This window comes from Mugil cephalus, chromosome 18 (genome assembly GCF_022458985.1).
Source record: "Mugil cephalus isolate CIBA_MC_2020 chromosome 18, CIBA_Mcephalus_1.1, whole genome shotgun sequence".
Classification (NCBI taxonomy): domain Eukaryota; kingdom Metazoa; phylum Chordata; class Actinopteri; order Mugiliformes; family Mugilidae; genus Mugil; species Mugil cephalus.
Genome location: NC_061787.1, coordinates 18,538,844 through 18,551,722, shown reverse-complemented (window position 1 = coordinate 18,551,722; position 12,879 = coordinate 18,538,844). Strand labels below are relative to the sequence as shown.

General features: G+C 45.7%; 1 protein-coding gene across 1 annotated transcript in view; it reads left to right on the top strand.

Moving 5' to 3' along the window:
* The window catches only part of adarb2 (adenosine deaminase RNA specific B2 (inactive)), a 170,211-nt gene extending 157,890 nt beyond the window's left edge, over positions 1–12,321 (top strand). Inside the window, exons 8-10 of the mRNA XM_047568702.1 lie at positions 1,788–1,969; positions 7,242–7,423; positions 9,284–12,321. Of these exons, the coding sequence (XP_047424658.1) occupies positions 1,788–1,969; positions 7,242–7,423; positions 9,284–9,460 (541 nt within the window). The 3' untranslated portion in view covers positions 9,461–12,321. The remainder of the gene's footprint in view (positions 1–1,787; positions 1,970–7,241; positions 7,424–9,283) is intronic.
* The last annotated feature ends 558 nt before the right edge of the window (positions 12,322–12,879 follow it).

Here is a 12,879-nt window from a genome sequence, read left to right as displayed (position 1 = left end):
AACTTTGAAAAAAATAAAAAAAGTGATATCGCTGTAAATGATCGGTGGCCGTCGTTAAAGTGAGTGGGTCACCGAGGGCCAGTTTATCAAGGTCAGGAGTGGAAGGTGGAACTGAGAGGAGCTTAGGGCCGCACACACACACACACACACACACACACTCATACCGTCGCTGCAATCTTAAAGTGATCCCCTGGATACTCTCTTTGTCCTCTGTCACACTCATTTTGAAGCCTCCCATTACCTTTTTATTTCCCCACTTCCTTCGCTTCTTGCACTTTATTATAGTTAGTTCAGCTTTGACCAGAGGAGATATTAGGATCTTTGCTTTTAAAATACCCTAATAAGAGTCATCACCCATTCCCGGTGATTATTCTTTGTTTTGTTTTGTGTTATTTTTTGTTTTAAGTCGGGCCCACTGAAGCCTCCTCTGCTAATATTTGATTTGAAATCAACAGCTGGATTTAATTGGGGGGCCTAAATGGCTTTCATATAACGATGATGTTCTCCATTCCGCTGCAGTTTTATGCAGATGAACACATTACTTTAATGGTCTGCGTTTACAGGGGGAGGAAGGAAATGTGGAGAGACACGGGGAGAGGGGAGAGAGGAGGTCTCTCCCCTCTCCTCCCCTGTAAGATTCGCACACCCCGGCCAGATGGCAGCCTTTTCTTGCATGAGATTAGAAGATGTTTCTGATTCACGGTGTTGCTTTCTGGGTAAATTAATAATTCAGCCTAAAGTCTAAAGTATTTCTGAGGTTGTGTGTGTGCTGTTTTTTTTCCAAACAGAGCTCCTCCTCTCTGTTTGAGAGGGAAGGGGCAGGTCTAGCGGACATATTGCAGGTAAAGCGGAGGTGGGCCGGAGGCCGCTGCTTTGCAAACCGGTTAAGTGGTTTTCCCAAGAAGCTGCTGCTGTTAATTGACTGATTGTGAAGCAAAAGAAGCTATAATGAGTGATTAGTAAGTCAGAGGCAAGGAGGAATAAATAAAAAAAATAAAAATACAAGAAGCTGTTGTAACTGCATCCACGATAAAGAGACATTAATTAACAAAAAGAACAACATTGTAAAAATGAGTCGTATAATGCGGAGCCTCGGTTAGCTCGATGCGCTGCAGAGCGCACGGCTCAGGTACGGCACGGTCCCTCTCCCTCCACGATGGGTATGAATTATAATAAACGTGGCTGTTATCATTTTCCATCCGTATATTAACATCTGCTGGTTAAATGGAGTCGGGTTTTGACAGGTGGTGGAACTCATGACCAGCTGTCTGCGGCGGGATTAGCCCCGCAGTGATTTTTGTGTCGTCCGTGGACCCCCAAACAAACCCAGAGGTGATTGCCCCCTTCGCGCTGAGCAATTGACGGAGGCTCCCCTGCAGCCCTGTGCAGTGCATTAACCTCCCTGGCTATGATGAATGCACACATGGTAATGTGTTGTTCCATGTAATGAATGCTGATGCGCTGACCTTTGGCTGTGTTGCTGTGGTTGGTGATGATGATTTCTCTCTCTGGGAGGAGAGGACACGTGTGTTTGTGTTTGTGCGCCGCCGGTTATTCATCACGTCCCACATCAAGATAATGATCAAATTGTCTCTACCTGTCATCGAAGCTCTCACATCTGTTTTTCTCACTCTATCACCACTCTCTTCTCAACTAGTCTCCCTCACCCTCCCGTTCCTCCTTCCTTCCTTCCTTCCTTCCTTCCTTCCTTCCTTCTTTGGTCATCAACACTCTTCGTATCTTTTCTTGATGCCACTCTTCTCTCCCATCTCCTTCCTTCCCCTTAGATGGAACATCCTGGGTCTGCAGGGGGCGCTGCTGAGCCACTTCGTGGAGCCGATGTACCTACACAGCGTGACCGTCGGCAGCCTGCGCCACACGGGTCATCTGAGCAGAGTTCTGAGCCAGCGGCAGGAGCGTCTGGGCCCGCTGCCGGCCACGTACAGACGCAACCAGCCCCTGCTCAGCGGTACGAGCACACACGCGCTGCCCCACACATTAAAAACACTTCACTTCACGCCTGGAACTGACACAATTAACTTCATGCACGCGTCCTCCCAACACCTTTTGTATTGCTGGAAGCTGGGTGGCAAAGTGTCAGCGTAAAGGTCGTGCAACAGGTGCTAAGGTTTGGGCTCACACTCAATTTCTCCTTAAAAGGTCGCAGAATGTGAGTTTCACAAAAAGAAACTCAGTAATCACAGTGTTTCGATTTAAAATGATCTGATTTATACATTTAATTTTGCTGCACAGCTCTTTTTAAATATAGCCATACTGAAGAAATGGAAATGTTTAAAATGTAAAAACACTATTTTTCAATAGCTGCAGTTAGCCTGCGCTAGTCATACTTAGCATGTTAGCTTCAAGAGAAACAACAACGGGAAACATACCAGGGTAGACTTCAGAAAAACAGGAATTGAGCCTATTTCATTGTGTTAAAACACGAGCAATAGTCTGCGACACAGTTTAAAACCACACAGCCTCTATTTCTAGACTAGTTTCAAGACTTTCTTCCATTACAGGCTGCGTGTTGTGTTGTCACCATGCCATCATGTTACAGTGACATATCCAGAGTTCCCGGCCCACGTCTATACAGTACCCCGTCTATTCTCAGAGACTTCTTTGATTAAATATGTCAAAGACCAAACGCATCCCAACAGATCACACGTATGTAACACCCACTCACCCCCCATGCACACACACACACACACACACACACACACACACACACACTTAGCAAACTCGTGTGCGCTCCTTCTCTACATTTCCATTGTGCCAGACAGACGAGCAACAGCTGAAGAGTTGTCTGGCACGTCGGCTCACGGGGCTCCGCCGAGACACAAGGCTTCCGTTTGTGGAGAAGATGAATCCTGGAAGAGGATCGGGATGACACCCAAGTTGTAGAAAGCGCAAACTGCCATCACTTCAGATCTAGGCCAGTCTCGACTCGCACACAGATGTAGGGCATGTTTGGTCGAACAAAGGAACTGACAATCACATGCAGGGAAACACATTATGTCAAATACACACTAGGGAGAAATCCCATATACTGTATGTCGATGTGTTTCTAAGGCACCTTTAAAACACGTTAATATATCTATATGGAGTATTTGCCTTTAAATAAAATAAGCTGCAGTTAATATTCGGATGTTTGTGATCAGGTTTCATCCATTTACACGTCATTCATACTTTTAATGTCAGTTTCTTTATAAACCTCGTGTTTTTTGGGGGTTTTTTTTGCCGTGATTGTCCTGCCCTCCGCATGCCTTCACAGTGACTGTTTTTTTCTTTTTTTTGTGCAAGTCAGATCTTTGCACCTGCAGCACTTTGAGTAGCAACGCTCTATTGAAGGGTAGAAAGGGTGAAGGAAGGGAGGGAGATGGACAGACAGCGGAGATGGCCCTACACCAAATCAATGTAATCACAGCCCTTATCGGACAGCCATTCAATCTGAGGGGAGCTCTGAGGGAGAGAGACGAGCTGGGGGAGGGAGGGGGAGGCAGCGAGACAGGGGGGCCGAATAAAGAAAGACAGAGCTTCGCTTGCATTCAGATGTCTGCGCGCGTATCTCACCTCCTCCCCGCCTCCCGCCCGTCTCCTCCGCCGTCCCTTTCACCGGCTCTGATGAGCTCCCCGGCTATTGTGAGTCCGGGGCTATTTAACGGCAACACCCCCAGAGGACATTCCTGGGGGTTGCAGGGCCCCCGCTCTTATCGCAGCCAAAGCAGCTCCACCTGAACCCCGAGGGCCAAACACATCGATGGACTGACTTGTCCTTCACTCTCGTCCTGGCGCTCAGCGAACGGAAAACACAGAAACCGTGGCAGCGCTTTTGTTGTGTAGGGATGAGAGGAAACTGAACAGCAGAGCAGGAACGACACATTAATAATCAACATTGTTGACGTTTGTCAGGCTCGTTGTACAGCTCCACCCTTCTTTACATTTTATAAGTCCTATTCTTCCCAGTGGTAATAGTAACATGGTTTAATACACGGATCAGGCATAACATTATGACCTTACGTCCTAATATTATGCAGGTCTCCCTTGTGCCTCCAAAACAGTTTTGACTTATCAGAGAATGGACATGGGTCTTCTGAGGGTGTCCTGTGGTGTCTGGTAAAAGGATGTTGTTAGTGGGGGGCTTTTGGGTCCTGTGTGTTGAGGGGAGGGGCCTCTGTGGATCATCCCACAGAATAATTTGGGGTCCAGGTCAACCCTTGAGTCGTTTCTAAACCATGCTTGTGTGTTACATGTCTTGGTAACATCCACATGAATGACAGGCCCAACATTGAAGTGTTACAAGGTCTCCCTTCAGTGGTCATAACGTTGTGGCTGTTCGCTGCATATGCATCATGGCACAGTTCAAGTGGCGTCAAAACAATGATTTGCCTCTTGCCACCGTTCATACTTCTCCCAAAGTAGGATCCTGATGTTTGCACCTGTTAGGGCGATTTCTTTGGCCCAGATCGTTTTCTGCTCATCACTGAAGCTAACAAGTATTATTAGCAGTGTGCCTGAACTGAATGCAAAGAGACTAACGCACAGTCAGACAGCTGGCAAGTCCGCCACCTAAGTAATGAAGTAAAAGAGCATTGCGGTCCCACTGGAACAGGTGTTTCCTCTTTTGAGGATTTCTTGTCATAGTATTATTTGGTTCTTAGATGTTGAACAGATGTACACCTGCTGCTGCAGATATCCTGGATAAGACAAGTCTTAACCAGGCTTTTAAAGAACCAGCGACTTGTCATTCACAGGCCTGGCCTTGCCTCACTGCTCCACATGTGAAAATCAGCTGTGCAGCGACGTAGTTTGGAGGTGCTGTGCGGAGATGAACAAACAGCAGCTTCAGGTACGAAGCAGCGGGTGTGTGTACTGTACAATTACCAATCCCAATACAAGAACCTCTAATTCTGCCTCTTTCATGTCTGCCAAACACTCCACTAAGGAGAAATTGATCAAGTCTTCAATGAAGGAAAAATCAAATTGGCTATTACAGAAACAGAGGAGTGAGGCCCATTGAAGGGATGAAATGAGGCATGAATGGAGCGAGAGGAAAAGGAGGAAGACAGGATGGATAGGAGCGCCTTTTGTTCAAGGAGGTGCGTCTGCACAAGAGAGGAGAGATGGGTAATAAGAGACTCGGAGGATTGTTACCGTGGCAGGCGATTTATTCCAGTTCCAAGGAGCAACAGAAAGGAAGAGGTGAAGCCGCTGAATGGAAGAGTGAAGACGGGAAAATGAGCGTGGAAGGGAGGAGATGATCCGCAGGCATGTATTGTGGCATTGTAGATCAGGTATTGTATTATAACAAGCTGTCTGTCAGACGATGAGATCAGAGGCAACTGTTATTCACCCTCCAGAGACTCTGCCTGCTGCTACTCTATGAACATTGTATGATATAATAAATAACTGGGGTGGAAGTCAAGATGGAATCCAAGGCAGCTTTCTGAAGACACTTTTATTTCTCCACTTATTCATGCAGTTATTCAAATACATACTGAGATAGTGTGGTTAACCATATGCAGCACAGGTTTTTTTTATTACTTTTTATTTTAGCTGTTAATCAAAACATATTGAAGTTGCAGTTTATGTAATATACTCCAAGGGTCTTCAATGATTTTCAGCCTAAGGACCTCCAAACGGATGACAGACTAAGTACTAATATACTATGCTACTACTATTACTATACCTACTATATGTGTTCTATATTAAACTCAGCCTAGTGCTATTTATAAATACCCATTATTATTGTCATTTTGCATTCAGTATTAAGCTATTCAAATAATACACAGGTTCAAATATTAATTTTTTAAAATGTAAACGTGCAAGAGTCCGGTGGCCAATTGCCATTAACCTAAACACACCTGACTTAAACATAGCAGCGTGCGTCACCTGGAGTCTGAACAGGCTCTCGGTCAATTACAGGGAACCTGACATAGTCGGTGTGTGATATGCAGCCTTGTGATTGGCTCAGCAGCGATAGGGGCGGAGTTCCTGTATCGCTGAATGAGTGAAGTGCTGACTGAAAGATGACGTCTTCTGCCTCCATTTAACCCCTTCACTAAAACATGTTGGCTTAATACCAAAATTTTCCCTGCAAAATAAGTGCATGCTGTAAGCAAAGAGGCCGAGTGACATGACCATCAACACTAGTTACATGATATTGCAGCTTGGGGTTCGAATGGTCACAGGTTTGCCTCCCGCCCTGTCCATGGCTGTGGTGCTCTGAGCAAGCACCTAACCCCCAATATGCTCCCCGGGCGCACCCACCAGAGGGGCCACTGCCCACTGCTCCAACTGTACACATTACTGTGTGTGAACAAATGGATGGGTCAAACAACAGGACATAATTTCCCCTCAGGGATCAATATAGTATATCAAAAAAAAAGGAGACACCCTATTATTTCATTTTAAAACTTTAATTAGCTACCCAAAGCTACCCAAAACTAACACTTCCAGAGCTTCCAAAATGTAAAAAAAAAAAGTGCAGCAAAAATTGTTGCCAGTGGGATTAAACTGGCGACCCCCCCACAGTTCCTCTGTGGACCCTCTAGGGGTCACGGACCCCCTGTTGAAGACTCTATTTGGTTATATGTTACTCAGTCATGAAAACACTGGTCAGTTTGCACTGCTTCCATTGAAATAAATAAGCTAAAATAATATTTGTCCTATATTGAATGAACATCGTCGGCCTCTTCAGGTTTGACAACTTTCTCCACTTACCTTGCTATCAGCTGTGTTTCCTCCATGGTCCCGGCATCTCTGTCGACACCTGTGTTCGCGATGCAGACGCCTCATTCCCTCCACGGAGCCCAACGTAGCCGCCACTCACCTGCACTTTCTCCCCCCTCCCCCCGCCTCTGTTTCTCTTTCCTCCACGGATCACTCCGTGCGCTTTGCTAGAGAGGCTAATTATTTTCAAGAGGGCAGAACAGAGAGACGGTCCAGTGTAGTCAGCGGTTGATCTTTGCGACTGGAGATAATATTTGCAGCTTATGAGAGGCTGTAGGAAGACGTCGCTAACGTGCTTCAAAATGTTCTGTGTGAGGGTGAAGGAAGGTTAAACGGAGCAACAAAGCGGAGGTTTGAAAGGAAAAACACACGGCGGCAAATTTTCGCTCGCAAGCGCGTCACCTTTCAGAAGCACGTCTTAAGGCAGGTGGCGATCGCTGGGATCGCCTTGTGAGGCAGCCCACCCAGGGTCACGGGGTTAAATCAACTCTCTGTGTTTCCTGCTGCAGGGCTGAGCAGCGCCGAGCACCAACAGACGGGGAAGGCCTCGTGCGTGAGCGTGAACTGGACGGCGGGCGACGCGCAGCTGGAGGTGGTGAACACGTCCACGGGCCGGAGACGGGACTCGGGGACGCCCTCTCGTCTCTGCAAGCACGCCCTGTTCACCCGCTGGAGCAGACTGTACCGCAAGGTGAGGAGCGTGAGCATGCATGTGGGACAGCAGTAGCTTTTAGAACCAATCAGAGCTCTTTACACGGGTTGTGTTAGGGTGAATGCTGAAGAATATGTAATTCTTCTGATTCCATTGATAAAAGTCAGTACCGGTTTTAACCAACACATTTTCTGTAATTTTAACTGTGTGCCAACTGTGATTACTCAAGAGTGATTCTGGCTTTTGTGATAGAAACTTCAGAGTCTGGTCTTTCAAAAGAGACCAAGACCATGAATGAGCCAAAATGTTCATGAACAGCATTCAGTTACTTTGGGTACGTCCTGAATAGGTGTTATTTATTTATTTATTTTTTGCAAAAAGTCTGGAATAATAAGAGGTTAATCAGATTCAGGATGAAGTTTAGGTGAATTCTCTGTTGTTTACTGCTGTTGGCGCCAAACAGAGCTAATTAAAACTGATTATCCAACCGAGCTTTTCATCTGCTGCTCCGAGGCTGTGGAACCTGCTTGAAGGCCCCACAGACTACAGATGTCTTTAAACGCAACCTAAAAACATATCTTTTTTTAAAAAATTTATTTATTTTTTGCTAAATGGCTCTTATTTTAACTGTTCATTGAACTTTGTGTTGCTCTGTAGCACTTTGAGATTGGTTCTTATTATTATCCAGACGCTCCCCGTGTTTCTACATCGAGGACATCATTAAATAAAATAGGAATTTATAAAAATACTGAAAGAAGTTTTTTTTCCTCACAGCAGACACTAAAGTGTCTTTGACCCATTTAAGAATACCAGCATGCTCAAAACCAGGACATTAGGAAACCTAAAAAAAACACAGACAATTATTAGAGCCAGTATTATTAATTACGCAATTATGTTCCTTGTCATGGCACTTTGTAAATATCTGCTGTGGGTAACATCTGATTAATTTAAAAGTATATTTAAGAATAGTCTTCCACCTGCTGATAAAAACAACAAAACATATCCTCTTTAATGAATGAGCTTGAACAATAATCACATTCCGCTCTGCTCCCTTCAGACTCCCCTCGGCAGGAACGTACGAGGAGTTAGTCAGTCGTCAAAAAACAAAAATCAGGAATCACGTTGACCGGAGAGCTGCATGCCAGCCGTCCAATCAGAGCCAGGGAGAGGCACGCGACGGGCAGGAAATGTGGAATTTCCTCTTTGTCGTAGATAAATGTGTCGGCCTGGCAAACATCTGCTGTCTGCGCGGCTTATCAAAAAAAAAGAAAGAAATAAAATAAGCGGCAGCTCGTATCTTCACCCCGCCGCACTTTCATTTTCATTCTGAAACTTTATGTAACAGACACTGCCTGCGTCGCCAAATGGCGGCCGTTAAAGCATAATGACTATGAAACCATAATTATTTGGAGAAGTACTCGAGGAGGCCCCCGCCCTAAGTGCTCCCCGCGCGCCGCATATAAGGGCCATGCAAGAGCAGTCGCACTAATCTCCAAAAGAAACTTTTGCTCTCTCCCCTCGCTCCCTCCCTGGTTGTCTCTCCGCCGATCTTCATTGTTTCCCCTCGCCGACAAAAGGAATGCACAGAAAAAGCACAGAGAATGTTCAATTGCTTGTGAAATTTAAATGGGGGAGATTACACAGCTGTTGAAGCCCCCCACCCCCTCCCCACCCCGCCCAAATGCATTTGTGCCGGCTCATTCGTTTTGTTTTGCTCGCTCTTCTACTCCCCCCCTCCTCCCCCCCTGTCTTTGCTAAACCTTTAGCCCCTCTTGCCCTGGCTTCATTCCTCTGGCTCATTTTCTAACTCCCTGTCTCCGTGTCTGGTTTATCTGAACGTGCCTCTTACCGTCCCTTCCTCTTTCTCTTCTTTCCCTTGCCACGTCGGCCCATCTTCAGTTGGGGATCCACGTGTCCGGCTCGGCGGACCGCCAGCTCATGTACTGCGAGGCCAAGATGGCGGCGCGTCCCTACCAGACAGCGAAGCAGCAGTGGTTCAGATCCCTGCAGGAAGCGAGCCTCGGCACCTGGGTCAAAAAGCCGCCGGAGCAGGAGCAGTTCCTGCTGTCGGTCTGAAGAACAGAGAGCGCACGTTTGTTTTGTTTTTTTTTTTTTTTAAGGTCTGATGCCCTCATGCCCGGACGACAACCCAGCGCAACCTCTAAACCGCGAGCAGAAGGTCAGGCGGAGGGACGGAAAAGGAAAAAAAAAAAAAAAAAGATGGACCTTCTCTAAACACACAAACACAGGTTTAAGCAAACACCCCATCCCGCCTCACCTCGCATCACACCCCTCCTCCTCCTTTGGCTGTCAAGAAAGGGTGGGGTAACCTTGAGCGGAGTGAAAGGCAGCCGCTATCTTGTCATCAGCTATTTCCGGGCCCAAAGGCTCCCGCTGAGGAACAGAGCCATGGGGGACAGAGAGACAGACAGACAGATAGATAGATAGATGGGGGAGAGAAAAAAAAGAAGAGAGAAGAAGAAGAGAGAGAGGTCCACGTCCAATTACCATCGCTGTCAGAGTGACGTGTGATAGAGGAAGGAGACAGAGAGAGTGAGGAAAAAAGAAAAAAAGAAGAAGGACAGACCCTCTTTCTCTCTCTCTCGTTTCTGTCTGGTCACCCTTTGACTCTCCCTCCTTCGCCCTCTTTTCCATCTTCTTCCTTTATTCACCCGCCCCGCACCCCACCTTCTCCCTCCTGTGCCTTTCAAGCGTGGTGGAGTATTAACTCCACACAACGACAGGTTAATACACCCTTCCTCCTCCTCCTCCTCTTTTTCTTCCTTTTCTTTTTTTTATTAATCTTCAGCGTCATTGCCGAATAGAAAGAAAGAAGGAAAGAAAGAAAATGAAATAAGTGAGATACGTAAATGCAGCCATTATTTCCCCTTTCTCTCTGTTGTTCTTTTGACCTGGGTGACCTCAGTTGTTCCACCTGTTGCTGCCGTTCTTTTTTTTTTTTTTTTTCCACCAATAAAAGGAAGTGACTCATCCGCTTATTGACCTGACCTCCCTTCTGTGGTCGCGACCGCCCCGAACACAGGATTTTATTTCTTGAGCGCCATCCACAGTCACTGAGGGGAACGTCCCCGATCGCTACCATGTAAATTTGTACCTCTTCGCACACTTCATCAACACACAAACACCGCGTGGTGACTTCGCTCTGTGCAGCTCAAGTGTTTTTATTCCCGACTACATCCTGACCTGTGTTCTTCTGTCGCTGCTGGTTTCTCCTGGAGAGTGAAGGATCGAATCTTAAGTAGTGACAGTGACATCTAGTGGTGTCTCCCTGTCCCAGCAGTAGCAGCAGCAGCAGCAGCAGCAGCAGCAGCAGCGACCACTCAAACAGTTGGCTGTCAATCACGCTGAAGAGTTAACCCTTTAATGGAAGACGATGGGACACACAGGCAGATTTACACAAAATTAAACTTCTCCTTCCACTTAAACAGATAAGATGTGATGTGGGCTGTGGGTGAGTTTGCCCTGACCACCAGTCAGCACCAGTATATATCAGCAGCTTTATTGCACAGAAACTAGAGAGCGACTAATGCGCCCATGCTGGAGCAGAGCGTGACCCCAGGGTTTCTATTGGTCAATAAAGCTGGATTTATGGTTGACACAAGGAGTCTCAGAGCTGTGGTATAAAATCATTTACAGCCTGTAACTGTGTTTATATTCCTGTACATCACGATTAGGATGAAGCTGCATATAAGAAACATACACTTACTTTCTAGTTCATTAGGTACACCAGTGAAAAGGAATGCACTCAGATAGATGGATAGATACTTTATTGATCCCAATTAATGAATTCATTTATCCACACTTGGAAATTTCAATGTTGCAGCAAGTTCTTTGAGACTGAGAAGGTGTCTTTTTGAGAAGGTGCTCCATTGAATATTCCCTAGCCCTAAAACAGGGTTGTCAAAATAACAGAAAGGTGTTGGGCACTACTACAGAATGAAAACACAGTTGAGCAAACAGCTCTCTCTGTTATTTTAAACAGCTTCTGAATAGCAAAACCTTTGTGAAAACTCAGATTTAGTGCAGGACTGCTGTATCAGAACACGTTCGTTTTACTACTGTACCTAATGATCTGGCAAGCGAGTGTAGGAAGCTGTGTTCTGTGCAGTCGTTCATTGTGTTCTGCCCCATTCATTGGTAAACAGCAATGACTGGTTTGCTGTGCAATACTTTTCACTTGGAAGATTCGAGAGGTTTATTGTCATGTACACGGCAAAGGCTGCACTTCACACAACTAACAGAAACAACTGTACGTAAATGAAGAAAACACACTTACTCTGAGCACAGAAAAATAAAGACGGTTAAAAAGACGGCAACTTCTTTGTTGACGCTAGAATTGGAGAAAAGTAACCCGCCACAGTTGGCTGCAAAGGCCTTTTCTTTATTCAATGTAACTAATACAAAATTGACCGAGTTGACACACAGTGGAGCTCGGACGTCTGGGGCCTTAGGCAATTCAGCCCTGACTAGTCAACACAAAACACAGGAATTTAACCGAGCTCCACTCTGCTTCTTGCGTAAACGATCGGATTTTGTGTAAATGTCTGTGTGTGTCAGAATCACATTTCTCAGCGGTCGTCCTTCATCGACACGTGGTGCACAGTTCTGTTGTCTGAGCATAAAGTACATTTCCTTCTAGCCATGTTAGCCAGATGTTCACGCGTTTATTTTGAGACATAATAAATATAAGGCATGTCTGAATGGCAATATTGTATCAAAGATTGTACATATGTAAAGTAAATGTATAAAAGATGTTGATGAAGATGTGACAGAGATCCTAAAACGTCTAATTATGATGTAAATTAAAAGTCTATGAAGAATTGCTGCTACGGTCTGTAAATTGCACTTCAGTAACAAATAAAAAGTGAATGTTTGTACTGTATATGTGAATAAAACCACAAAATCTTGTAATTTTATTTCAGTCTTTAACGTTTTTGACTTGGATTTTGCTCGGTTTTCTGAAATTAGAACATTGTGATCGGTGTGGTCACGTGCTGGCCCTCAGGAGCATCCAGATCATTATTAAAGGGTCCTCCCTCCTCCTGCATCTCCCGTGGGAAATCCACGGGCAAATGGTTATCTCTGTTAGGCTCAGCGGCAGGTGCCATACAGACCAGCCACCATATTAGCCTAGAGGAAGAAAGAAATGAGGGAGAAGAGGAGCCCCCCACCCTGCCCCCTGAGGTGCTGGAGTTGGCTGTGTGTGCTCTACAATAAACATCATAATTGAGAATTTGCTGCGGAAGCTGGTCACGGTCAGGCAGCTCTAATGTAATGGACACCAGAGGACGGTACGTTCTGTCTCACAGTTGCATGTTGACTCTCAACGACACACGAAAGTATGATGCCCACTCAGTACAGACCGTTTAGGAGGGCTCTCTTCAGTATGATAGAGATTATTCCATCTGGTTGGGATTAAATTTAAATTTTTTCATTGGTGCATTTATTTAACTGTAGAGGTACCAACCTCGTTT